This window comes from Quercus robur, chromosome 7 (assembly GCF_932294415.1).
Source record: "Quercus robur chromosome 7, dhQueRobu3.1, whole genome shotgun sequence".
Lineage (NCBI taxonomy): Eukaryota > Viridiplantae > Streptophyta > Magnoliopsida > Fagales > Fagaceae > Quercus > Quercus robur.
The window spans coordinates 21645539-21673511 of record NC_065540.1 but is presented as its reverse complement, the minus strand read 5'-3'; the positions used below and the strand labels follow the sequence as shown (position 1 = coordinate 21673511).

Below are 27973 nucleotides of genomic sequence, written 5' to 3'. Positions count from 1 at the left end.
AAGAAATTTTAAGCAACACATGCAACATCCCCCTCTATTTTTTTCAGGTCTCAAAAAGGGAGTGGGGGACAAAGGGAAACTGTGTATAAATAATGAGTTCAGTTTGATGCATCTACACTTCTGTATCTAAGAATCTCAACACCCGAGTAGTCAACAGAACCAGGAACAGCAACATGAGGCTTTCCAACTTTCACACGAATAGCAGAGATCTGGGGGTGCTTCGTAAAAGTGGCAGACGCAATGCGTTGAGCCACTGACTCTAGAAGATTCTGAGCAGGTCCTTCCACAATTTCTTCAACTATTCTGCATTTCACCAATTCAAACTATCAAATGTGATCTCGTATCAAACAGAGCATGCATAATGTCACGCCCCAAACCAATTAAAGGTTTAGTGCATAGAAAACTACAACCCCAAAGCACCTGTAAATTAACATTCCAATACATTTGAGGGTTTTTGCTTTGATGAAAAAAAAAAATTCCCTACAGTTTCTCTTGGTGGTTCGTTTTCTCATATTTTGGACCCTTTTGGGTTTGAGGTGTGACACATTACATACACAGATAGCTCATAGAATGAAAATATTCATCATAAGCTACAATTACTATTATCTATTAAACCACCTATATTATGCAAGTTAGTTTTGTTAGATATTCGCTAATCATATACGATCTCAGCCTTATTATTGCAGTTGCCATAAAAATTTACAAATTACGAAATTACAAAGTTGGTTTCATTAAATTAGAAAGTTGGTTTCTTTAAATTACGAAAATTAAGATGAAATTCTTCCAATCAAAGCAAATTAAAAAAGAAAAAGAAAAAGAAAAATGAGAGAGTATGACAAGTCACGGTTCAAGGTATTATAAATGAAGGTGTACAATTATGGCTTACCGGTAAATATCAGTATAACTAATAGTATCTGACAAGCAATCAGATTTACCAGCCTGCCGAAGGTCCAACCAGGCATCAACATCCACCAAGAACTTCTGACCCAGCGTCCTTTCCTCTGGCTTCACCCCATGATACCCATGCAACTTCAACCCCCTCAATATGAGTTTGTCTCCCTTTGCTATTGCAACAACATCCATCCTTGCTCCTATCAGAGTCATTATTCATTAGGCATACACTTGAAAGGGTGGAATGGAATGATGACTTGAAGCACCAAACTAAACATGTATAATTCAGTGGAACTACATAGATGCTTAAAAAAAATGTGATTTCCTATAACAACACTGATTTCTTATGATCAAACATTATAACATCAGTAAAAAAAGCATTCAATTACACATTCTTTTGATGCAATTCGACATCTATAGTCTTAACATCACAGTTCATATGTATTGGTTTCATCAATCTGTTCACGTGTATAATAGAAGAGGTAAAATTCAACCTATAATTGTATATAACTATGACCAAAATCGACAGCACCACAACATCAATATCTAAAAGAAGTTAATCCTGCATCATGGTATAGCTCACATAGAACGTTCCAAATTTCCAAAATAAAAATCTATGAAATATATTTTATCAAGGGAACTTGATTCACAGGGAGAATAAAAGACCCTACAGTGTTAGAAAAAACGAAATTATGAATTTAAAAAAAAAAATCACAAAAAAAATTTTCATTTTGCCAAATGGAAGCACATCAAACTAAACATGAACTATGAACTTCAACATCGAAACACCTCTGAGACAGCTCTTTGCATGAAAGAACCGAACTTCCAATTATCAAACCAAACTTTTCTGACACCCATATAAAGTTAAGAATTCTAAACACTCTTTTCTTTAAATTCTTTCTCTTTTTTTGTCCCCTAATGACACACTGAAGCTAAATGTTCCCAAAGCAATAAATATTTTCCGAATAAAATAAAAAAATAAAAAAAAAACCATCAAGAATTCACAAGACTACACTCACTAACAACTAGAACAAGCAAAAAATCACAACTTTGTAACTGAGATTCGCATCAAATGTGAAGGAAGCAATTCAATAAAATTAAAAATTAAAAAAAAAAAAAATCCAAGAAACTATGAAAGAAATTTTACCGCTACTGGGTTTTTGCATGACTAAAATTCTCGCGATAACTACTAAGCAGGCGCTGGAAAATTTTGCAGTACTGAGAAAGTGAGAGAAACAGTTATAGACCAATCTATGTTATAAAAAAGGTAACTAGAGGATTACATTTGTACCAAATATGTACAATTGATATTAAACACATTCATGAATTCTTAAAACTGGTGGATACACAAAATGTTGACTTTGATTAATGCATAATGACACATATCATATTCTGTAACTTCTTTCATCTCTTTTTTTATAACAATAACTTCTTTCATCTATATGGTATAATATTCATTTATTTGCTATGATATTGTTGCCTGTCAAAAAAAAATTCTCTGTGTCAACAATAAATAACCATTCATTTTTTTTAGAAGAAAATAATCATTCATTTATGAGTGAAGTATTCAAAAGTAATTCATTTAAGAGTGACTTAATATATTATTTAATGTTAATAACCATTTTTGTCATGTTTACTATCAAAACATTAAATATATTTTATTATAAACATTTTTTCATAATTATTTTTCCTAATTACAATAAAATTTTAGCAATACATTAATTTCCTAATTATTATAAACATTTTTGTCATAATTATGATTAAATTTTAGCAATACATTAATTTCTTTCCATTTAAACCAAACAATTTCTTCTAATTTCCTATTTTTGATCACGCACATTTTGTATAGTTTTGAAGTAGGGATGGTAATGGGGCAGGGTAAGGCCGAAGGATGGGGTCTTCATCCCCGCCTTGCATGGTTTTGTCTTGGCCCATCCCCGCCCTGCCCCACATGACGAGAAAAAATTTCTCACCCCATCCCTGCACCTTGGGGCCCCACGAAACCCCGCCACATCCCGTAAAACTCTACTTTTTGCTAATTTGCCCCACAACTAATACAATTTTTTTTAGTGAAACATATTTCATTAATAAAAATATACTTAAAATTACAACTAAATTTATCCCATTAAAGCAAATCAATTTTTAGAAAAATTTGAGTAATATATCCAAGTATTTAACAAGACAATTACAAAAAAAATCTCATAGTATAATACATAATAAAATAAAAGTAGACAACCCACATTGGATACAATAAAATAAGCTAATATTGATATGTTTGTTTAAATAGTAGGATTTTAGAGTATGAAAATTTTATAATTATAACCCTTAACAAGGCGGGGCGGGGTGGGGCGGGGACAGGGAGGGGCAGGCCGAGATGGGTCTAAAAATTTTAAACCCATCTCCACCCCGTCCCATGGTGCAAGGCTAAAATCTTGCCCCATCTCTGCCCCACTACCTTTGCAAGGCAGAGAAAACCCAAGCGGAGAGGAGCGGATTAAGTGGGGCGAGGCAAAATTGTCATCCCTATTTTGAAGTATGCATAATTAGACCACCACACACCCTTAGCGTGATAATCACTCCACAAGTATAAGTGTTAAGTTTTAAGTCTTCAAGAGTGAGCTTCACACACAAATACACTTACGTTAAAGTATGCAATTAGATACATTTTATAATTCTTACATAAGCTAAATATGGTCACTATTATATTTTATTAACTTTTAAAAAATTCTTTCGTAGAAAATGCAAATTTTTCATGTTTATGCATTTTATTCTAGGAAAAAAGTATTATTTTACTTCTAGACTTAATTTTTGTGATTGTGATGCAATAAATTACAAATTAAGTTTGTTAATTATAGTTTTTGAAATATTTTATTCTTGAATTATCTTACTCATTCAAAATAGTACTTCATCTTTTAAATGATAAGGTTCTTTAAAAGAAAAAGGGAAAAAAATAATAAATAAATAAATAAATTTAAACTAAAAATTCAATATGCTATAGAATTCTTATATTTAAAAAAGATATAATTCTTTTTTTTAATGGAAAAAGAAATTTTTTTTTATTGGAAGTGGTATCACATTTAATTCTTTAGATACATTTTATAATTCTTACAAAAGCTAAATATGGTTATTATTATATTTTGTTAACTTGTGGGGACCGGCCCAAAATAATAGGCTGGCTGGGCCCTAGGCCCATCCGAGAACGAAGCCCGTCCGAGGAGACATCGTGGCCCAAGCAATCATTATTTAGGTCCACTGGGGCACAGAGAACATGTCCGAGGAGTAATTTCTCCTCGGACACTGCAAAATTCGGATCAAAGGCGCGTCCAAGCCACTACAGTCCATCTTCCAAATACGTAAAAAGGAAGGAAACCTGAGATATCTCAGCAAACACTGCCACCACCACATTAAATGCATTACAACTACTCTCCTGGCCGCATTAATGAAGAGAAGACCCCTGAACAGTACTACCTTGACTACCGCAACTTACAAAGAATTGATAGGGGTGTCTAATGGGACAGGTGCTCAAGTAGGGGTATGGATGATCAACAAGTGTAAAGCCCAGATGATATGAAAGGGCCTATATAATATGTAAGAAGTCCCCCAAGAGAGGGGACGGAGAAAAAGGAGGAGAGAACACTGTAGAGAAATCTTACTGCATTAATCTGTGTCCATTAATCAAGTTTTAGGCCTGATCATTTGTGAGGGATCTCTCTTTACGGTGGCATTTTTCGTTCTTATTTCTGTATTCCTTTAACCCATGCAACAAACCGTTTAAGCTAACTGAAAATAAGTTCTTTAGCCCATACTCTACAAAAAATTCATTGTGTGGGACTTCTTGGGCCAAGACTTGACCGACAAGGATTGGGTCACTAAAATTGTGTCCCTACATAACTTTTAAAAAATTCTTTATTAGAAAATGCAAAGTTCTCATGTTTATGTATTTTATTCTAGGAAAAAAGTATTATTTTACTTCTAGACTTAATCTTAATTTTTGTTGTTGTGATGCAATAAATTACAAATTAAGTTTGTTAATTATAGTTTTTGAAATATTTTATTCTTAAATTATCTTACTCATTCAAAATATATAGTACTCCATCTTTTAAATGATAAGGTTCTTTAGAAGAAAAAGGAAAAAAGAAAAAAAGGAAAAAAAGAAAAGAAAAAGAAAAAAAAAAAGAGAGAGAGAAATGTCTAGTTGTCTTAAAATAAATAAAAAATTTAAAACTAAAAATTCAATATGATATAGAATTCAAATATTTAAAAAAGAAATAATTATTTTTTTATGGAAAAAGAAATAATTCTTATTGAAAATGGTATCACATTTAATATAAAAACTAACAAAACCCTCATTGTTGCCATGAGTAATAAATACTTGCATCAAAATTAAGAAATTGATTTAACACATGACACAAATTTACCTTATTAAAACTCAAAAGTAGAAAAAGTTTTGTATATACCTTATTCTTATTATATGGAAATTATGTTTGAAAATTCTTCAAAATTAGTGAAATTAAACTAAAATGTACTTATTACTTAGCAGACTTTGTTTGTCATTGGGGACTTGGAAGGTGGTCAAGTGGTTGATGCAAATGATTTATTGGGTCAGTGCTACCATTCAACACTTAAGCTCAACTTTCGATTTAGTTGGGAAGTATACCACTTCCTTAAACGTATAATAGTCATTGATGTTTATATAGATCACTATACATTTGCATGAGCATGGTTGGAAATGATTTATATTCGTTGAAGAGAGTCCATTTGTGTCTTCTTGCTTCGTGAGCAACTGAGCCATGCATGCATGCATGCACACCTGTCAGTAGTCTCCATGAGAATTTGATCTTAAAGCCACCTCTTGCTGGCTACATGGTCTACTAGTTCTCTTCAAAGTGCCAGAGCCCATTGTTTGTTTCACGTGGACTTGGATACAGAATTATGAGTAAGAGAAGTCAATTCATTCAGGCTTAGGTCTGGAGGATTAATATTCATATTTTAATATTGACCAAGGCCTTTGCTCCCAGGCGCTACAAATATCAGCTTCATGCTTAAAGACAAACATAAATGTGGTCTTATCTACTACTACTATATTAACTTCTACTTCATTTATTAGGTTCCAAGCTTTAGTAAGAATGTCTTTGACAAGCCAGCAAGAAAAGTTTTTAGATGACAAAATCTTACCTACTAACGTTAATTTGGAGCTTTTTGAAGAGCATGAGGCCCACATCGACAGTGATTCTAACCTTATTTCAATCTGGTCTCTCCTAGAAGTCCAAAACAATGATGGTTTTATATATGACAAAATCTTACCTACTAACGTTAATTTGGAGCTTTTTGAAGAGCATGAGGCCCACATCGACAGTGATTCTAACCTTATTTCAATCTGGTCTCTCCTAGAAGTCCAAAACAATGATGGTTTTATATATATATATATATAGAGAGAGAGAGAGAGAGGGATTGTAAGGACTGGATTTGGATGGCCCAAGTCCACTAAAAACAGTGAAAGTCAGCCTAATAAAGCCCAAAACAATATTATTGTAAAAGAGTGGATTTTATAAGCAAACTACAAAATTATGTAAGTTCAAGTTGATAGAAGTAGATGCACAATTTCAATAAAACGTCTTCCTCAAGTCAATCCGAGTACAATGTGTTCTTATATTAATCAAGTTGTTTCCGTTTACAAAGTGTTTTTCTCTCTCTTTTCTTTTTTCTCAATCTTGCATACCCGTTTTTCATGAAGGCAACTTCCTTATATAGTTCCCTCCAATACATCCTAGCCTTCCACCTGTTCAACTTCTAGGAACTCCTTTGGATACTTGTCCCATCAAGGCCTCTTTGCAGATAATAGGAAGGGCTGTAAGTTGGAAAAACATTATTCAGGTGTCATTTTTCCATAAATGCAGTCAGTTCAATTGGCATAGTGCATTTAATGTGGTGGTGACAGTCACCTTCACAAATATTTCTTCCTTCTGTTACTGATACGGTTCTGCTACTTTCCTTGAAGCTCATCCTTCTAAAGTGGTTGACTTCCTAAAGTGCTCCTGAGGTGCCTTTGTTCCTCAGGAATCTCGGTTACCACATTGAACTCCTCTTTCCTCTTCTGCCTTTCGAACCGTGTACGTATGTATCTTTTAGCCATTCTCGAGTATTTGATCATCCTCAAATAGGGGCCGCAGCCCCAAAAAAATGTGCTCGGATCACCTACCCCCCTCCACACACACACACACACACATATATATATATATATATATATATTAGGAGAGAAGATGATAATGATTTTATTAATTTTGTATATCTAACTTTATGATTTTACACTTTTGGGAAGCTCTATTACAACAAGACTTGTTGATACCGTTTAACGAGGGGCATCAGAATTCAACATCATAAACATTAAATAAGACACCGCATGCATATTCTTCTCTAACCTGCTGCAAACCATGTTTGTGATCAAACTGGAGAGCTCTAATCAATACACTAAAGCCATGACTTGAAGAAGAGAATCTCCATACGGAGCATTCATTCGCCTTCTGAGAAACCACCCGCACCTCCAACTCTCCATCAAGATTAAGCTTGAATAGGAGGTTGCCCCTTCGCACAAACTAGACCCCTTCTTGTCAATTTTGTTGCTTGTGATTTGATAAAATTAGTTGCACATCTTGCTGCTCGACTAGATTTTTCAAGTTCCATTCCTATGAAACTAGAGCATAGTTAATTATGTTAATATTAATCAAATTCAACTGGATGCTTTTTAGAGGAGGAATTAAATGAACTTGTGAAGGGGTTTAGAAACCTCAATGTTTTTATAATTCCTCCAATTTGGCAAATTTGGAATGGAAGAGATTCAAGTATAATGAATTTTTAGAAAAAATTCAATTTACATCCCTTTAAGGCTGTGCTTGTTTTGGCGTAACACAGTGTTAAGGTAGGTTGACAAGCTACAATATTACAGAATCAATCCCTTTCCCAATCTAAAAGCCCATCTCTAAAATCAATTCTATACATTTTCTGGTCAGCCTTTCCCATCAATAATGCCGAAAGGTGTTTGTTTATATACAGTCTTATCAGCCTTCCCCTCTAGTAAACAAACAATGAACATTCATTTGAGTCTGCAGGAGACTTCCTTGGAAAGTTACCCCATCAAGTCATCACATAGCTTGCATTGTTGCACTTATTCCCGGCACATGTATTTGGTTCACCATAGCAAGGTTAGTGAAATGTAGCTTCGAAGTAGAAAGCCCCTAACAGCTTCATAAGGATGGTTTGTTGTAACTTCCATAACTTGATGTACAGTGCCAAGACTTCAATTGTCAACTCATGATACTAAATATTTTTTAACTATTATAATTTAAACAAATGCAGGAAACAAAATATGTACCCAATAAATTTTATTAAGTGATATACTTATGGGGAAGCTCTTCCATCTTAAAATTGATGGGTCTATCAAGAATTCCCTCTGTATGAACTATGAAGCATATGTACATTTAACGACAAAGCAGTTGAAATATTCTACCCTAGTCCAATGGCGCCCATTTGAAGCTGTACGGTAAAATCCTTTGTCCTTTGTTCATTTTCTCTATGTGTATCCTCTCCAATTCCAAGCTGTAAGCAAAATGAGGATGCTCCCAAAAATAACTACAAAATGGTTTGGGAGAAAAAGAAGGTAATGCTTGCCCGATCCTGTTTTGCAAATTGTTGCAACTGTACAACTATGTTGGATTATACATCTGGGACTCTCCTGTAGAAAAGAACATAAGCAGCAGAGGTCTTTATCCTGTCTTCACTGACGGGATCAACCTTGTCATCATCAAACTCATACCACATTCGATATCCAAGCTGCATAGGAACAAAGAGAATTAGAGCACCTATAGTATATAGAAACCATGAGTATAATAGAAAAGATATAAAGATGTTCCTGCAAGCAATGTAAAATCTAAGTGCTTTACAGAATTGTTGAGTTAAAAATCCCCAGATTCTCACTAATATTTAGCTTGTATCTTTATTTTATGACATTTAAGCCACTCCCATATCAAGTAAGTTCACAAAAATCAACAAAGTCAAAATTGTAATGGGATATACATGTGATGGAAGGAGTACAAGATGGGTTACCATTCCTACAAAAATGAAACATTAAAGAAAAGACTACACACACACACATATATATATAACTTTCATTCAGATACCAACAAATAAATTCAGCAATTATGTAGGAAGATTAACCACAACACTACCAGGAAACCATACGTTTAGCACACTAATTATACATCATATGATATGTTATCAATGCATTTTCAATTTAATTATAGGCTAAAATGCAAAACTTACCCTCTTAAGTTTCTTCAGAATTCATTTCAATCATCTAACTTTGCTTTCATTCATTTCAGTCCTCTAAGTTTTAGATTTATTCAATTAAGGACTTTTGTAAACTTTGGTTAAAAATTTTTGAAAAAAAAAAAATCTAGAAAATATTCTTCAATCATTAATTGATTTTTTTTTAATTTAAAAAACTATAAGAAAAATTTTTAAAATTGGAAAATTAACCACAACATATAATAAAAGTTGATGAAAAAGTCTTAATTGAATAAATTTGAAAGTTAAAGAACTAAAATGAACGAAAGCAAAGTTAAAGGACTGAAATAAATTTTGGTAAAACATAAAGGGTGAGTTTTGCATTTTAGCCTTAATTATATAACAGAACTAACTTTTTGGTGTAACCACTTACCCTCTATGACAACCCCCCATAGCACAAATTTTCATCACAAAATTATAGTTGATAATCTTGAAACCAAGCTAAAAAAGGATCTGTGACTCTCCATTAAACCAGTACTCCCTGAACTTACAATGTTGCCGACTCCACCTTAACACTGGAACTTGCAACTTATTTCAAGTAATGGCATAGATAGCATGTCAAAAATAGTTTTCATTTCAGGATAACAGATTGGACGGGGGACTGTCCTCCACTATGATGAATACCACATCAAATTGAATTTACTTAAGTCAAGTAACTCTGGACTAGCACCCAAATTTTCTCCAATAATCCCATATTTAGAACATTACACTGATTCCAAACAACATATTCCTAAATAAAAGGTACGTATCAGCAGGCAATCAAGTAAAAATTCCTACACTAAAAGAAACACCACTTACATTAATAGATGCTGTATAGTGACCGCCACCCAGACCTCCATAGTGATTACTAATTGCATACAGTATGTAATGATTAGAAAACTGGCTATTCTTGTGGGCAATGTAGGTTGAGAAATCCAGATAATCAACTGGGAAGTCAACAAATGTTTCTAGCTTGTTCTTAAAATATCGGTTGTATGAGAACCTCTTCAAATGAATAACAAGAATCTCAGGCAATCTCCAAAGATCTAGCTTTTTTATTGCTTGTCGAGGCTCCTTGCAGCTAGGGCAGTACCTACAAATATACACAGTCGCAAAGTAATTAGCAAGATGAAAGTGACAACTTGATTTTTATATGAAAAACATTAGTCAAAGAACTATAGTGATGGCATAAGGACCAAAACCACTTCAAGCATCTTAAAGCTCTAAAAACCACTTTCTTTCCCACTCATCAAATTAAGTCAAGAATGACCGGCAACAAGCAAAAAAAATTTAGAGACGAAAAATGAGAATAAGCACCAACCACATATCTTCTGGTCCTAAAGGTTCTTCCTTCAAGAAGGCTTCAAGGCATTTGTACAGAGAAACAGACTCTTGAGGCCTCTTCATGAACGTCTGAGGCTTAAAGACCTCTGGAAATGAGCTAAGAATGCACGTATCGTACTTATCAATCATCTTATCTGACCATACAACATGCACCTCCAACTCCTTTGCCAAACCTGAAACTTGTAATGGCTCATCCATCTTTATCTCAGTAAAGAATCGTCCTATCTGGAATTGGAAGTCAGTACCCAAATGTGTCTCATCCAATGTTTCACTGTCTGAGCCGGCATCTGTATCCAAAACCGTAGGGCTAGTGGCATCCAACATATCAGAATCTTCATTGCCAGAACTTCCTTCCTCATCATCACAGTCATTTAATACATCTTCAATGGGCATTAAAAATGGATTGAGTAATTGCAAAAACTTTTTGCGAATATCAGATCCACAAGAAAGATCAGGCAACCTTGCCACCAGTGGAATACCAAACATCTTCCATTTTAGTGGAAAGTTATAAGGCCAACTGCAAACAGACCATATGGATAATTTCATGTATCATAATGTTTTCTTTCATAAGTAATTTCATTTATCATTATATACAACCCACAAATTTACATAGCAGCAACCTTACATATTGTCTTACAAATATAACATGTTGAACCTAAACATTTATATGCATATGGCAAGACATTGATGACCATGATTGTGATACATGTCTCATGGAACAGTTAGTTAAAAGCCTCCAAATATTTCAGCAATTACCCAAAAAATCTATTGTGTAGCTCATTGATTAACAACACTTGCAAATGAAAAACTACTATATTTGTTAAAAAGAATAATTATTATAGAAAGCTGCCAAGATGACAGTGCACAGATATTGAGCAGTAAGATACAAGAACAACGGATGTATCATAACATCTAATTTGAAATATAGAATGTTTAGAGAAAATATTTCTTAGAGAGAGAGAGAGAGAGAGAGAGTAAAGATGTATCATTTGTTTGCCATATCCTTATATACTTACAACCTATAAGGGCGCACCCTTTTTCTTTAAACTATGAAAGCATTTACAGTATACAACATAAATTACAAAAATTCTACAATCAACATCCTAATTTATCAACTAATTTGATAATTTTTGGACAAAATAATGAATAGTGGACATTGTAAATGAACTCAAATATGGATAGTAGATAGTCTGGAAATGCACTTGAGAGACTTATCATAATGAAATCTATCTAATGCATTCCAGATGTTTCAGTTGTCACACACATTATCTGATGTCACTCATTGAGTTATAACACTTGCCACAATTTCTTAAACATGAAAGGAAAGGGAGAAAAGAAGGCACAGAATATAGAATATTGCAGAAAAATCAAATTGAAGTCATAATTTGTTATACAAATGCAACCATAAAAAGCCTCAACAACCATAATAAGAATTTAACTTAACTTACTGCTCAATTTTTTTATGCTTGAAGACAACCAAGGGGGATTTCTCACAATCTTTTGGTAACCGATAAGCAACAAGTTTGTCATCATCTCTGATCAAGGCTATCAAACCAGATGGCTCCAGCCAACTCAACATACGATTCATGTATACCTACAATTCACTCCACAAGGTCAGAGTTCAAAGAAATTTCCACCAACACAACACAACACAAAGGTCATATGAGGTCAGGCACTGTGATAGGTCCCCGTATCATCTCAGTTTGCAATGTTACTTTGAAAAACTTAAGTTACACTACAAAAGCCAGTAGGAATTTCACTCAAGTCATCTAAATAATTGGTGGCAGATCCCACACCAATACTGAGTGCACAGGATAGATATAAGGGTGACTATTTTTTTGTTGCTAACTCACACACTAATACTCAAAAACATATATGCAGTAACCAACCTCAGCCACTAACAGGGTTTCATCATCTCTTAAAGAACATGCAGCACTTAAGGCCAAGATAAGATCCGTGAGCTTCCCACAATCTGGTACAGTTATGGTATAAGTAGATGGTAGTGTAATCCCATCAGCGCTCATGACTGTCAATGTCATAGTCCGCATAACTGTTGAAGGTAATGGCAGCGATAGGTACATAAATGGATCAAATGTGACAGAAACCTTCTTGCAAAGAGGGCAAATCAGCGTTGACCGAAACTGACCCTATAATGTAAGAAAAACAAAGCCAATTATTTTAAAATAAGCGTTGTTTATCCTATAAGCTTTCTTGTTACTTAAAAAAAATCAACAACAAATAATTAAATACAGATGCAACTCTATCTCATCCTACAAAATAATCAAAAGCTCTAACCACTTTCCACATTTAGCCATAAGAGGGCATTAATCATATTAGCATCAAAGACTTCCAAGTAAGAAGAATGCCATACTATTAAGTACTACCTCTGTTCCATATTGTTGTTCATGTTTAGAAGATCCAACTTTTAAAAGGAGCATCAATTAATGCTTTTTCTTTTAGTTTAAAAAGTACATATTTCCAAAACTACCCTCATCGATTTAAACTCTAGTGAAAGAATAGTTGACTTTTAAATAAGTACAAGGTAAATTTGCAAAATTTATTTCGTGCAATTTCTATTTGATTTGTTTGTATTTGTTTCAAGTACAGCCTGTTCATCATCATGAACAAGATGTACTTTTTTTTTTTGATAAGCCAAGATGTACTTGTTTTTAATGAAAATATCTATTACCTATCACAAAAAAACAAAATTTCGAAGCAGCCTACATTTTGGGACAACCCAAAATGAGAGGACCAACAATTTGGAACAGAGTGAGTACTGTCACATGTAAAAATGAAAAACTATACATAACTAGAAATCAGAATTTTCCAATCCAAGCAAAATGGCAACCTCCTATAACAACTCACTTGGCAAGAATCAACAATGATGGAGTCATTACGAGCAAGGTGATTCTTCCAATATTCCTCTGCTGCTTCTTCATCTGGACGGTCCTCTAAGCCCTTAGCTTCGATATACGGCTTGCATTTAACACGATTTAAATCTTCATGGAGTCCATCCAACAAAAAAGCAAGAAATTCCTAGATCATAGACATTTTCTAATATTATGGAAATATTCCTTACACAACACAATAATAAAAATAATTTAAAGAAAAATAATTACACTAACTTGGGAATCATGCTGATTATAGCCACTGAATTGAGGAGCAAAATTAGCAAGTTTTGACTTGAACATCCTTGGAGTCACAGGCCTAGCTCCCGGAGCCCATAGCTTCCTTAATAAATCTCCAAATGCTAAAGCAAGCTCCCCCTGAACAAGATGAACATATTTAACAAGAGACAAGAGGTACAGAAAAAAGCAAAGATGCTAATTTAAGACAACGCAACTAAATAAAAAGACTGCATATAACATAAATATAAATGTGCGTACTTTCATTCCCAATGGATTATCGTAATTTATCTCTTTTGGGTAGTCTCCAAGGAAATAATCAACAAGCTCTGGGGTATGCACCAAGCACTGGATGGCACTGTTCATGAAACAAGTATTCCCAAGATTTTGTAATCCTGTCAAGCCCAAGGAAGCAGCTCCCCTATAGCTACCACCACTTTGTGAAGAGCTAGTTAAAGTTAATAAAGAGCCTACTTTGTCAGTGCTCCCATTCATCTTAAGAGACCCACTGCAAAAGGGAACTTCCATTTTGGACTGTACTAGAGCCATCTCATTATTCCTCTCATCTATACCCCTTAGAGTATCTGAAAACCCATAGACTTGCAATTCAAGAAGAATCTGCATGGCCAACATGCAAAAAATGAGCAAATATATTGACTAAACAATTGGATTTTCATGAAGAACTTAAATAAATTTAAAACATGGAGTTAAAACTCATATTTACAGATTATTTTTACTGCAACAGTTACATAAGAGAATTGTTAAGTATAGACCAAGCTCTAAGGCAATCAATCTAACACCCTTTTCAAGCCCATGTTTTAAACTGGTAAATAACAAGCAACTATGAAATTAATGAGGCAAACTGCCAGTAAGATTACTAATTTAGAATGTAATTTGTAAATAATCAAACATTATCAACTTATTTCAACTGCATTTAAACAGCCTCTATGTTTTATTAACAAAATAGGTATATTAACTCTTTGGTCATGTAATTTTTTATAATCTGTAAGACCTATTAATACAAAGTCAAAATGACTGATGGAGGGCACTTTATCGCATTTAAACTAACTGTTGATGCACGCATGGAACACTGAACCTTGGGCCCATACTATTTGAGATTATAACAAAATTACCAACAGTTCCATTCAAAAAATTCAAACATGATCACCCATAATGGAATAAAAACCTCAAAAGACAAGATAAGTAGATCATTTTTTTTCTTTTTATTAGTTGAGCAAGATTAGAATGTTCTCCCCCATATGATTGTAAAATATAAGCAGTTGTGATGAGAAAGCATCTCCCAGAAAATACAAATGCGTCTAGATCCTTTCCTCACAAGATACTCATCCATAACCATTATGACATCAAGGAGCAAACAAAGTGCAACTAAACAAGTCCATAAGCTATTAAGTGTTGTATTCACATATATCTTTGTTGATATTTTTTATGCAGAAACAAGCAAAAGATGCTAAATGATAATTACACAAAATGACTCTTAAAGAAGGATCTCCTCCTGATTCCTGAGGAGGCCAGCAACTAAAACTAAAGAATCAAGAAGGTCCACATCATGTCCAGACCATTTGAAAGCCTCTTTAAGATCAGATATTCATCTTCTAAAGGATTGGTCTATAGTAACATTCTTGCCCTGATATCAGTATTCCACACATTAATAAACACAAAGCAAGTAGAATTTCTCCACAAAAACCACACACACACACACACACACACATATATATATATATATATTTGAAATAAAACCTAAAGATCCTGATTCAGAAATTAGTAGTCTTATTTTTCCCCAAATACATATTTGGGAAGGAAAACAAGCAAAGCCGGATGCTTAATGGAGATGTAAAATCCAAAACCCCCTAAGGCACATTAAAATCCAAATTGGAAGGAAACCACCCCCTCCCAAAAACAAAACGTCCAAGACTCAATTCAACATTACATCAATTCTTGAAACTCTGGAACACAATATGGTAGGCACACACGCGCATACTAATTTTTAATCGAAAATATTATTTACAAATAGTAAAAGGCATAAACAGGTACAAATAATAGAACTAATTTTAAACCTCTATATAACAAAAGAACACAATTATCCATGTTTGACATTTATAGAGACTAGTACTATGCCCGTGAAAGTGACATGTTAGCAAAAGATCATATGTAAACTAAAAAAAAAAAAATTAAGTTACCTGGTGTAATAGCATCATGTAAAACCAGGTGTTTATCAAAATTAAAAAAAATTTAAGACATGATTAAAACTATTTAAAATAATGAGTGAAACTTATTTTGAATTTCTTCTTTTGACAGGCAATATACTATTTTTGCTTACAATAAGTGGGGGTGGGGGATTTGAACCCAGGTTCTCTCAATAGAGAGAATGCAAACAGGCTACAAGGCTCTTGGCTTGAAACTTTAGTAAGAGTTTCACAGATACTAAATTATCTTTACTGATTTTAGCGTATTAATAGTGAGCCACATGGCAAAAGCATATCATACAACATGTGATGCTTACATTGAATCACATAACTTAAGCACAAATGCCTAACACAGCCCCTAGCAGTATTCAGGGGTTATATATAAAAACTCTTACTTGTCCTAGTATTAGAATTCCTAGTAACTTGGAACCAAAGAAAATAAACCTAAGATACTTAGGATCTCCTAGAATATTATGGACTCAATTAAATTACCAAATGCCCAGAAAGTATAAATTTGCCACTGAATATAATATTGACTATAACTAATAACATTGAAGCCCAAATAAAAAAGACTGTTTTAACCCTAAAAGACTCATACCTAGACCTTTAAAACCACCCAACTATCACTTCAATTGGACTTCACATGGGACCCCATACAATAATTCTTGAATAGGTGAATTTGCCAAGTAATAGCAAGTTAATCTTCCACGGCTGCACCAGAACATGAAATTTTAACAAGATGGCAGTATTCAAATAATTTAACCTTACCTCTCTCTCTGCTTGTCCAGAAGATTCGTTAAGCAAATTTATTTTGTTTTCCAAGAAAAATTGTGTTGTCTGCCCTGAGAAGTCCCAAATATTTAACTGTGCAATCAAATGACACAGCCAGTAAATATCATTAAGCTAAATCACCATCATGCCCCCCCCCCCCCCCCAACACCAACACATTCACAAAATAAAAAGAGAGAGAACTCACAGGAGCAGACTTGGAACTGAAAATTTTGCAAGCTCTCTTGTAAAATTCAAGTACATTGTCCTGAAAAATGCAGTCTAATGTCAAAAACAAGAGGAACTTTATTTATAATACTCCGGTGGTATTAAAAAGTTAAGACATACAATGAAAGGTAAATCAATGAATTATTGGGTAAAGTTACACCTGCAATTAGGCAAAAAATCAATGTATACTTCCGGTGCAACTAAAATCTATGCACTAGATCAGAAATTGCAAGGTTTAGTGACTTAACAGAGATGAATATAAAATATAAAAATAAATATAAAAAACAAAGTGCTCACAAAATAAATAATTAAAGTGTCGAATTTTTTTAATTGATAAAGGATTATTTTTATGGAAAAAAAGAGAGGATTTTTTTATTGATAAAGAATATTAAGGGTGAGTTTGGATACCACTTATTTTGCTGAAAACTGAAAAAAAAAAAATAATAAAAATTTTACTGTTCACCAAAGGGTTACTGTAGATATGCCTATTTGCACTGTTCATAGGAGGCGCTAGTTAAAAAAAAAAAAAAAGGCCTGAAACGCGTTTTGCATCCAAACGTGGACGCAATAATCGGTACCTAAAAGAGGAAAAGAGGCCAACGCAAACCTATACAGGGGAATGGATTATTAAATAAAATTTGAAAATTTTCAAGCAAGAAGTTCAACCTTCTGAATCACCCATAACAATTATATTAACAAACATGCATCAAACCACATCATTCCCATTGTTTTACTGTTAATCCAAATTTTTTTTTTTTTTTTTTTTGGATAGGTAATCAAAGATTTATTTCATAAAAAGGACATCATGTTCACAATGGTGAACACTCTGAACTTAAAAAGAATACAAGTACCACAGGAAGAGATACAATAGAAAGAAGAAATTCAGAAATGGAGATACATTGTGTAAAACCCCAAATTTTACCCCACTTAAATAGGGTCCTAACTAGTATAGGCTTCAAAAGATCTATTGATCTCACAATATCTTCAAAAGTACGATTATTACGCTCCCGCCAAATTAACCACATCAAACAAGCTGGAACCAAATTAATCCAAATATGTGTGTGTGTGTGTGTATATATTGCAAAGTTGCAATTATTAATATGTTAACTGGCCATCCACACAAATTTGACTAACTTTCACCTAATTACCTCCAATCAAGAGCTTTGAAATAAGCTACTACTAATCCAGCCAGGATATATGTTGTATTGTATAGACTAATTCATCCTCGCTTGATTGACCCTTGCATTCAATCTTTGTAGATTGATGATGAGGCCCAAAATTATAGGAACAATTTTTAATGAATAAGAATTCATTAGAAGCAGGAGCACAACCCATGAACATGAAAAATATTTTTCATTAATAAGTTACACATGACCTAGTGGGTGTTAAAGAGAGAGATTCTACTTGAACTAGGGCTAACCAACCTGTATGTAAATACTAAAGAAAGAACAAAAATAAAATAAATACAAGGCCAAAATAGTTTTTTGGTCCTTAAAAAGTTTACATTGAGTGCTTTTAGTCCCTGATGTTTCAAGAAAGTGATGTTAGTCCAATAAGAAACGAGCATTATTGGTCTCTCTATCTAGTTTTGTTAATTTTCTAGAGTATGTAGCTAACAGAGCAAAGATGTGGTCAATCTGTCTTACTTCGAATATGATTACACAGTGGAATCTTCAAGTACACACAATTTCTAAATTCAACCACTAGTATAATTAGAATAAAGAGGTAACATCAGCCTACAAAGACTATGTATCAATGCAGAGAGAATAACACAGCAGATCTTCCTACAACTTTGATACTTTGCTATAATGCGTGATTGGCTTCATTCCTATAGCTTAGGATTGGCTACATTTCTATTTTCTTCTTCCTCTCTTACATTTCATTTAAAAAGTATCTAATCTGCTGCCTGAACAGGCTAAACCTCTACCCATTTCACTTATAAGTTTAAAAAGATCCCATGATTCAATAATTTCAATTCCAAAACACTCTTCTACTAGAGTTTCCTATGTTAGACTACAAAGCTAGACGCCATACCATGGGGGTTGGAAGAAACCGTGGAATCATGAAGAAATTAAATAACACTGCTTTTAAAAGCATACCTAGTTTGTATGCCAATGAAAATTATATTTGTTAACAACAGCTGGTATAATGAGCTCTGAAAAGCAAGGTTTATCCAACTTTGGGAAAGGATCCAACCATTCACCAACCAAAATCCAAAAGGCAGGTACAAGACTACTATAACAGGTGGAAGGCAGTGGAAACAAGAATAGAAGAATATTTCGCAAAACTGACCTTTTGGCTGATTTTCACCACCAATGAATTTGTTTCCCACAAAACAAAAAGCCTAATTTGTATAGGAAAGATATCCTGCAAAGAATCTCCATCACCACAGAGACTACCATGATATACTGCTGCGCTAAGATCATTATGCCTACAGAAAAAGTTGAACGAATCATTGTCAAAATATCATACAAATTTCAATGATAAATTAAGATAATGATGTTGAGAAATTTTCCTGAAGAAATAATGATGCAGCCATGGAAGATGGATTTGCTTTTATTTTGCAAATTCCCCTATTCAAGAATTATTTTATTGGGTCCATGTGTGAAGTGCAATTGAAGTAAAAAAAATTTAATGGTCCAAGTATGAGTCTTTTAGGGTTTAAACAGTTTTTCATTTGGATTTTCATTTTATTAGCTATGGTCAATTTTATAATCAAGGACAAATCTGTAGTTTCTGCAATTCCTATGAATTAAGGGTATTTGGTAATTTGGTTGAGTCCAAAATCTTCTAGGAGATCCTAAGTACCTTAGATTTATTTTCTTTGGGTCCAAGTCAAGTATTTATTAGGTTTGGTATACTAGTCTACTGTATAACCTCAGCTAGTATACTTCCTGTGTACTTGTCGATTGTAAATATTATTGCTTATCAAAAATATATTGTGCTTGATATATTCAAAGGAGATGGAGAGTTGTTGAATAAAATTGTTGAATATTTTGAGCATGGAGGCACATTGACCTTTGTGGGTTCTCTCTTCCTCCTTTTCTCTTCTTACTCCTCTTCTCTATTTTTTTCTTTTCTTTCTCTAAATTACCGTTCATGAGTGCTGTTCACACAGCCCCTAAAACACCATAAAAACCTCTATTATCTTCTTTCATACAATCCCATAATCCTTTTTAAACGTTTCTAAACCTAGATCTACAAGTTCTCATAACCCTAAGCCCACCACAAACACACGTAAACAAGTTCTTCAATTTGTCCTGCATCATATCATTGCTATATTATGCAAATTTTGAAATAAAATAAAGAAACAAGAAGAAGAAGAAGAAGAAGAAGAATTCTATTGAAGATGAAAGAAAGAAAAAATAGGTATAAATTTATAATATAAATCTCTCCTCTCCAATCTCATAGGCAATCACGAATACCTAAGAAACCAACATAATTTAAATAGAACGTTAGCAACAGCATGATACATGTGCAATAAACACTGCAAACAGCCTTGTTGTTATAAACATGAAGTTTTATTAAAAATGAGAACTACTTTGTGTTCACATGATGAACAAAAGAATTTAAAAATTTCAAACAATTACATAGAAGGTCCTAAAGAGTTTTGGAACTCAAAAATGGAATTACAAAATGTACAACCCCATGTCCTAGCCCAATCAAACAAGGTATGAATCAACAAAGATTGCAATTGCTCAAGGGATCTCTTGGCATCTTCAAACATGACTATCATGTTCCTTCCACACTAACCACATCAAACATGCAGACACAGGATTCTAGATAAACCAAATAACTGATAAACTGTACTCCAAAAAGCATGAGCAACATCACAATGGATCGATCAGTAATTCACCACTCCTCAAAATGCCGACACATACAGCACCAAACCACTAATATGACCCCCCCTCTTCTTAAGGTTATCAGTAGTAAAAATCTAATCCCATGTGGCTAGCTTCCCACAAAAAGAACGACATTCACTTAGGGACCTTTTTTTTTATATAGGTAATAATACTGTTATTGAAAAAAACTGAACATCATGTTCACAATGGTGAACTCTCTAAACAAGGAACAATTACAACCGAATCAAGAACTAAAAGGAAGGGAAAGTAAGAATTTAGAAATTGAATGAGCATTCGCACCACGGATAACCTGGTAATAAGACTGAACATCAAAAGTACCACTCCCATTCAAGCACCAACTCATCCTATCACCTCCTTCCCCCCTAGGTACTTGAGAATAAATGAGATCAAGGAAGGAATACACTGACTCCAACTCCTAATCATCAAAGTCTATGAAAACGCAGATTCCACATCCGTTCCACCCCATCCGACTGATATCTCAAGACATTGAAGACTACCACATCCTTATTCGCCAAGCACTCAAACAAAGTCGGGTATAGGTCCCTCAAAGGTGGGTGACCACTCCAAGGATCAAACCAAAACCTTACACAATTGCCATCACCTACCTGAAATACCACATGTTGGAAGAAGCCATCCCAACTTGCTTTGATCCTTTGCCACAGGCTACACTTGTGAGTTCCTTTACCAACTCTTATATCCCACCCCCCCCCCCCCCCTCACCCCCTCTTTTCCTCTTGACACTTAAATTCTATCACCCAGCACCACAAGTGTGAGGCTTCTTGGCCAAAATGCCACAACCATATCACCAATAAAGCTTTGTTAAAGTTCCTTATTTTCCTAAAAATTAAAATCCAATCCACCCAACTCAACAAGTGTACAAACCCTATCCCATGCCACCAACCAAAACTTAAACTTGCCCTCCGAGGTGGATTAGAAATTTCTCTGAATCCTTTCCAGCCTATCCTCCACATGCATGGGGATGGTAAATAAAGGTAATATGTTGGAAGGCTCGAAAGAGCACTCCTTAACAAAGCAAGTCTGCCAAAGATTTTCTAATGTTGATTTTTCACAATGCCGCAATCCAAACCACCAAAAAATACAACAATACACAAAACCCTTGTCCTCCATATATTTCTCCATGAAAACCAAAGCTCCCAATTTTGTCTCAAAGCTGCATAGTAGTTATTAACATCATATTTTTCAATACATGATAGGCCCCACCCTAGTACCCTACCTTATCCTCCTGTCACCAAATGGAAAATGAGTGTATACAAGGTCAAAAGAACTTAGCTACTAACTCCAATTCTCAATCCTAAGAATCACTTACAAAATAAGATTCCAGCACTGCACTCCTCCCTCCAATCTTGAATCTACTCATATATGAAGCAACAAAAAATCCACATCTATAGCTAAGCAAACAAACTCAAAATTTGTTCTTGCAAAGAAAAAACTCCACACTATACATCATACCAGAAGCAAACAAGTGACCCATCGCTCACCATATGCTGCCTAACGTAGTCTAGTCCCTTAAATGGTGCTCAAGCAACTTTAAGAGATTAACACTTTCAAGAGAATTAAAGTTGCCTCCCTCTTTGTTGTCCACTTTCTCTTCTCTCTCTTTGCTTACTTTCATTGATAGTTGTTCTATGTCTTGACAGTTCTTTTTCTTTCTTAGTATATTTCTTGTATACTGAGATTCGTCAATAAAAATATTATTATTCATCACAACCTCCCTCTCCCCACCCCCCCCCCCCCCAACACGCACACACATCAAGCAGAGGCAGCACAAAGTACACTAGTTTACAAGTGAGAAGAACTAGTGAAAAAACACCCCAAGTTTTGGAGAAACAACACTGACTTCCCAACTTGTTATAACAAATTCACCCTTTTCTTTATTGGTTGACACAAGATAAAACAAAAACAATCCAACAATAAAACTGAAGGACATAAAATAAAAGATAGGCAATCTAGGAGTCAGCGACAAGCAAGGAAAAAAAAATCCTTAGGAGTCAGCACCTAGGGTTGCCTAAAGTTAGCACCAGGCCATTAGGAATATATCTCAATAAGGAGAACAATGCTATGCTAATATAGACTGCTAGACCCTAATTCTAATTCTAATCGACTAAGGAAACCTAATTCTAAATGACTTGGGAAATGCCAATTATTGAAGGACAAAGTTTAGCTCCAACCATGTTTGGGGCTATCTTTTCCATCCTACTACATGCAAAATTATAAGAATATCCATGTGTATTATTTAAACAAGTCATGACATTAAAAAAGTCATGTAACTAAAACTACATATTAATGGTATCTTCAATTATCACATGGTAGGTTGAAACAAGATAGCTACAAGCATGTTTAGAGCCAAAAATTTTCCATTATTGAATTACAAAAATAAACCAAGACTCTAGGCACTTAATTAACTACCAAGACTTAAAATATACCAACCTCTCAAAAAATAAACAGGGAGAAAAACTAAACAGAACTCTTCAGGGGAAGGATAGAGGGACATTAAAAAAAAAATACTTCAACTCTGCAACTTAGTTACAACATATATTAAAGCTATCTAAAATCTAAACAAATACTTTCCACCCCAATCTTCTTGTAAATTATTATTCCATACTGTAAGAACCATTTTAATCACGTGATAGCTACTTATAAAAAACTTTAGAAACAGAAGAAATCAAATTCTCTTTTTTTTGATAGGTAATAAGAATATTATTAAAACAAACTAAAAAACAGACGAAAGCCAATAGAAGGTGTTCATGATGGTGAACACAAGGAAAAGCAATAAACAAAATAAACAGCAAACAACGAAAAGGAAAAACTTAAAAAGCAATACTAAGAGAAGAAATAAACTCTAAGATAGTGGAGCATTCCGAGAAGCCCCAACACCTAGACCAATCAAATAAAGTCTTCTGGCAAAGAGCTTGTAATTGAACCAAGGATTTCTCGATGTCCTCAAAAGAGCGCTGATTTCTTTCCGTCCAAACAATCCACATCAAACAGCCGGGAATCAAATTTCATATGTCTGAATTAAATTTTCCCAGCCAAAAACTCCAACAATACACCAAGTTTTCCACAGAGCCTGGCATGACCCAATGTATCCCAAAGTTCTGAAGCATATAAACCCACAGAGAGTGAGCTACCGGACAATGGAGGAGAAGATGATCCACGGTTTCCTCATTCCGATGGCACATACAACACCTATTCACCAAAATGCGCCCCCTAAGCATAAGATTATCCAAAGTAAGGATCTGCCCATGAACCGCTATCCACACAAAAAAAGCCACTCTCCTAGGGATCTTAGCTTTCCAAACACTCTTCCACGGAAAATTGGAAGCAACTGCACCCCTAATGATATTGTAATAGGACCGGGTATCAAACATGCCATTCCCTTTGAGACACCAATGAGAAGTGTCAATCCCACCACCCCTAGGGATCCGAGATTGAATGAACTCAAGGATAGATAAGGCAGCCCCTAATTCCCTTTCATGAAAATTCCTATGAAATCTCAAATTCCAGTTTCTATCGTTACCACCCTCTTGGTAGCATAAAACATCAGAAATGTAAACTTCCTTGTCGTTAGAACACACATACAACTGAGGATAGAGCCTATTAAGCGTGTTATCTCCAACCCACTTATCAAATTCTCATAATGCATTATCTCTTGTGAGTTTTTTTTTTTTTTTTTTTTTTTTTGGGATAGGTTTAAAAAAATTGGTTAATTCAATTTGATTTTTAGACAATTTCCAAAGATCCTATGATTTTTTTTTTTTTTTTTAAGAGATAGTTTCAACCTATGGTTGCTATTTATCATCAAACCAAGTTCTTGACCACAAGCATTTCGGAAAAAGAACAAATCAAAGGGACATAGAAGCAAATGTTTGCATGCTCACCGTTTGAGGGCCCATAACCACATTGGTTTAGGGAGCAAGGCATACTCACAGCCGGAAAACCCTTCTTCTTCCTTTTCAGCATTCCTAGAATCCTCTTTCTTCCTCAAATCCAGTACAATTTCTGACTCAATGTCATCGTTCAATGACGCAGAGTATAAAACACCTCCTATTTCATTATCATCATCACGCTGAGCCTCCTTCCACCACCTGAAAATTCAATACACAATTGAATTGAGGAGGCCACATAATAAGACATGCTCCCTACTTGAATGCATTGTTACAACAAAAACTTTTCCGAAATGCATTATTTCGCTGGATGCTCTCTCTTAATATTAGAATGAAATAAAATAGAAGAACATTGCATAAAGACTACCTATATTTAATAAAAAAACAATTTTTAGATTAATCTTGGTTTGTTGATTACCTTTTCAAAGAGTTTATACATTTACACCACAATTACCAAGAAGCTGAATTTCCTTCACCAAATTAACATAAAAAGCTACTCCTAGACAGTAAACCTATAAAACATAAACAATTATAAATGCAAAAGCAATCAATAGCAACTCAAATTTCATTGCTTAAAGCACAAGAAAGCACACCACAGACAAATTTACTTACCAATAACCACTCACCACATAAGCTGTTTGTAAAAAAATTTGTAGCTCTAGCATTTTCCTTTCTCTAATTCACCAAATTCCAAAATCCAAAACCTAACCTATGGGAAACCAAGTAGAGCTTATACATTTCATAAAGCCTATTCCAAAGAGTTTATACATTTACACCATAATATAAAGTAGTTAAATTTCCTTCACAAAATTGACCCCCCCCCCCCCCAAAAAAAAAGCAACATAGAGAGAGTACAAATGCAAAAGCAATAACAGTAATACTCAAATTGCATTGCTGAAAGCACAAGAAAACGAAGCAATCATTCCCCCTAATTCAGCAAAATCCTGAATCCAAAACCTAACCTAGAGACTTTCATTTTCGGCGAGCGAGTAGAGAATATACCTGTAGGGAACCAAGTATAGCTTGTCAATGGCGGAATTGGAATCGGAGGCGGAGGCGGAGGCGTCGAAGTCGTAGTCGTCGTCGTCGCCGTCGAGAAGAGTACGGAGGGGGCGGGAGCGGTAGTTATCGGACCAGGGGTCATCGAGGGAGGAGAAGGGGTCGTCCATGGAGGAGAAGAACGCTAGGGTTTTGGAAGCGAAGGCGCGTGCGAGGGACTTGCAGAGTTGGAGCGTGGAGGAGAGAGAGAAGAAGTGAGGGAGTTTTAAAGAGAGGAAGCGAGTGAGTCTGGAAGAAAAGAAGAGTTGCTGCGAATGCGATGATAAGAGTCGGAGCTTTTCATAGAGACGACGAGTCATAGCCTCATTATGTGACCGATGCGTTATTGCTTTTTGCCCCCACACCACACCAGTCACGCACACACACACCCACAAAAATGTTCCCTTATTTTATTTTTATTTTTTTTGGTGGTGTACGTTGAAATTTGACTTACTTTTTTTTTTTTTGGGTTAATTAAATTTGACTTGCTTTGGCGTTGGAAATTGGACACTGGAACTTCCAGTTAGCTTATCGGATAAAATTTTTGTCATTAAATAAAGAATTTTTGGATTTATATAGAGTTGGATTAGTGTGTTAATTTAGTAATAGAGAATTATGCAGATTAAAATTCTATCTTATCTATATTTAATAAAATATTAAATTACAAACTAAACCGTGAAGTTTTAGAATTTGAATTTTATCCTTGAAGTTTTATTTTATTTGCATCAACAAACCCTTCATCTATATTTTTTATTAAGTATTATATAAGTTTGTCACGTGCAAGGTTGTCAAAATCAGGATCTTACATATGATCGTGGGCTGTAAGTGGGATCGTGGATTGTAGGATTGGATCGTAGATCGTAAGATCCTATATTATTTGAGAAAAAAACAAAAACTATATTTTGGTATGTTAAATAATCACATAAAATATACATTCATTCATAAAAAACCAAAAATGTGCATCCATTTGATGTAATTACCATATATTCATTTGTAAGCATCATTTAAAGAGGAGAAAAACCTCAAAACGTAACACTATATTGGGATGTTATTTTTTATTTGGATCCAATTGAAACTCTATCTCTCTAAATTAGAATAGCAAAACTTGGTTTATTGGGATGTTATTTTTCATTTGGGTCCAATTGAGTCTTTTGTCAAGTTAAAGATGATTACAAGAAATCAGGATCATTTGGGATCGTCAGAATCGTATGATCCTACCAATCTTGAACAATTGCAAAGATCTTTGAAAGATCCGAATCGTTTTGGATAGGTAGGATCGTAAAATCGTAGGATTGTAGGATCCAGATCGTGATTTTGACAACCTTGGTCACGTGTGTTTAGTTCATCTAATAAAATAATGTCATTATGCTATGTTATTTTTAATTTGAGAAATATTATGTTCATAACATTTTTACAATACTTTCACAACAAATCTTAAGTGACAGGTTATTATTGGTTATTATCGGTGGGCAAAAAAGTAATTTAAGTTGTAGATTCAAATTATAACTAATAATAACTTGTCATTTATGGTTTGTTGTGAAAATATTGTAGTTGTAGTACTTCTCTTTTACCACCTAATAACTTTTAAATTTTTTTAGGGTACAAAAATGATATAACATCATTCTATTTAATAAAAAAAAAAAAAAACTAAACACACAAAGTAAATTTATGTGACACTTAACAAAAAATATAGACGTAATGATTATTAATGACTGATACAACCAAAATAAAATTTTAAATGGTAAAGTTCAAAATTCTTCGAAATGCAAAATTTTAAGGGGGTGTAATTTTTACTTTTCCATTAAAAAATAAAATAAAATAAAATATAGATTTTGCATTTTGATTGGTGATACAGGGAGAAGGGGTAGCGTGCACGCGTTTGGGAAGAGAGTACGGTGATATGATCTAAATGGTTCTTCTTGGTGGGTCGGATTACCGGTATCCGTTATGGAATTGTGGCAGCAGGATGGTCCCAGATTTGTTGGATCCACTTTCTGATTTAGCAGACGTGGCCAAGTACAAACCCAAGCGTCGTATAGCCTTTCAAGCTTAATTGTCCCTGGAGGAAAAATAAATAAATAAATAAAAGGTTTATATGTTTAATTTTAGTTTTTTTTTTTTTGCTAAAGGATTATTTTTGTCCTAAATTTTTTTTCTCTTAAAAAAAAACAAAAAAGTTCGTATTTCATTTCATCTCTAAAAATTTATGAATTTTGTTTTTTAGTTCCTAAACTTTTTAAAGAACTGTTTGTAATAGTTTAGGGGCTAAAATATGAATGACATAATAG

At 34.1% G+C, this 27973-nt stretch overlaps 3 protein-coding genes across 3 annotated transcripts in view; 1 reads left to right on the top strand and 2 right to left on the bottom strand.

Annotated features, from left to right (window-relative positions):
• The window catches only part of LOC126692741 (uncharacterized), a 95363-nt gene that overhangs the window by 28051 nt on the left and 39339 nt on the right, over positions 1 to 27973 (top strand). The gene's annotated exons all lie outside the window — the stretch shown is intronic.
• On the bottom strand, positions 8 to 2146 carry LOC126692745 (dihydroneopterin aldolase 2-like). The gene is made up of 3 exons (XM_050388470.1): positions 2039 to 2146; positions 887 to 1091; positions 8 to 303 (listed from the first exon to the last, which is right to left on the bottom strand). The coding sequence occupies exons 1-3, from the start codon at positions 2055 to 2057 to the stop codon at positions 99 to 101; spliced, it is 429 nt and encodes a 142-aa protein (XP_050244427.1). The 5' UTR covers positions 2058 to 2146; the 3' UTR covers positions 8 to 98.
• On the bottom strand, positions 8256 to 26057 carry LOC126692740 (ubiquitin carboxyl-terminal hydrolase 8-like). The gene is made up of 13 exons (XM_050388457.1): positions 25650 to 26057; positions 24642 to 24848; positions 19172 to 19310; positions 16860 to 16919; positions 16652 to 16747; positions 13941 to 14297; positions 13680 to 13820; positions 13420 to 13590; positions 12444 to 12701; positions 12003 to 12148; positions 10532 to 11071; positions 10030 to 10303; positions 8256 to 8718 (listed from the first exon to the last, which is right to left on the bottom strand). Exons 1-13 carry the CDS (start codon positions 26003 to 26005, stop codon positions 8602 to 8604), a joined length of 2862 nt encoding a protein of 953 aa, XP_050244414.1. The 5' UTR covers positions 26006 to 26057; the 3' UTR covers positions 8256 to 8601.

Bases quoted from the DNA above. Each gene is read 5' to 3' on its own strand.
- LOC126692745 (XM_050388470.1), bottom strand. The intron at 304-886 runs GTAAGCCATAAT...GGTGAAATGCAG, and splicing joins AGTTATACTGATATTTACCG to AATAGTTGAAGAAATTGTGG.
- LOC126692740 (XM_050388457.1), bottom strand. From the start codon at position 26,005: ATGACTCGTCGTCTCTATGAAAAGCTCCGACTCTTATCATCGCATTCG. The intron at 19,311-24,641 runs GTGAGCATGCAA...CTTTTTCTGTAG, and splicing joins TGGTTATGGGCCCTCAAACG to GCATAATGATCTTAGCGCAG. The intron at 16,748-16,859 runs GTGAGTTCTCTC...TTGATTGCACAG, and splicing joins TCAGTTCCAAGTCTGCTCCT to TTAAATATTTGGGACTTCTC.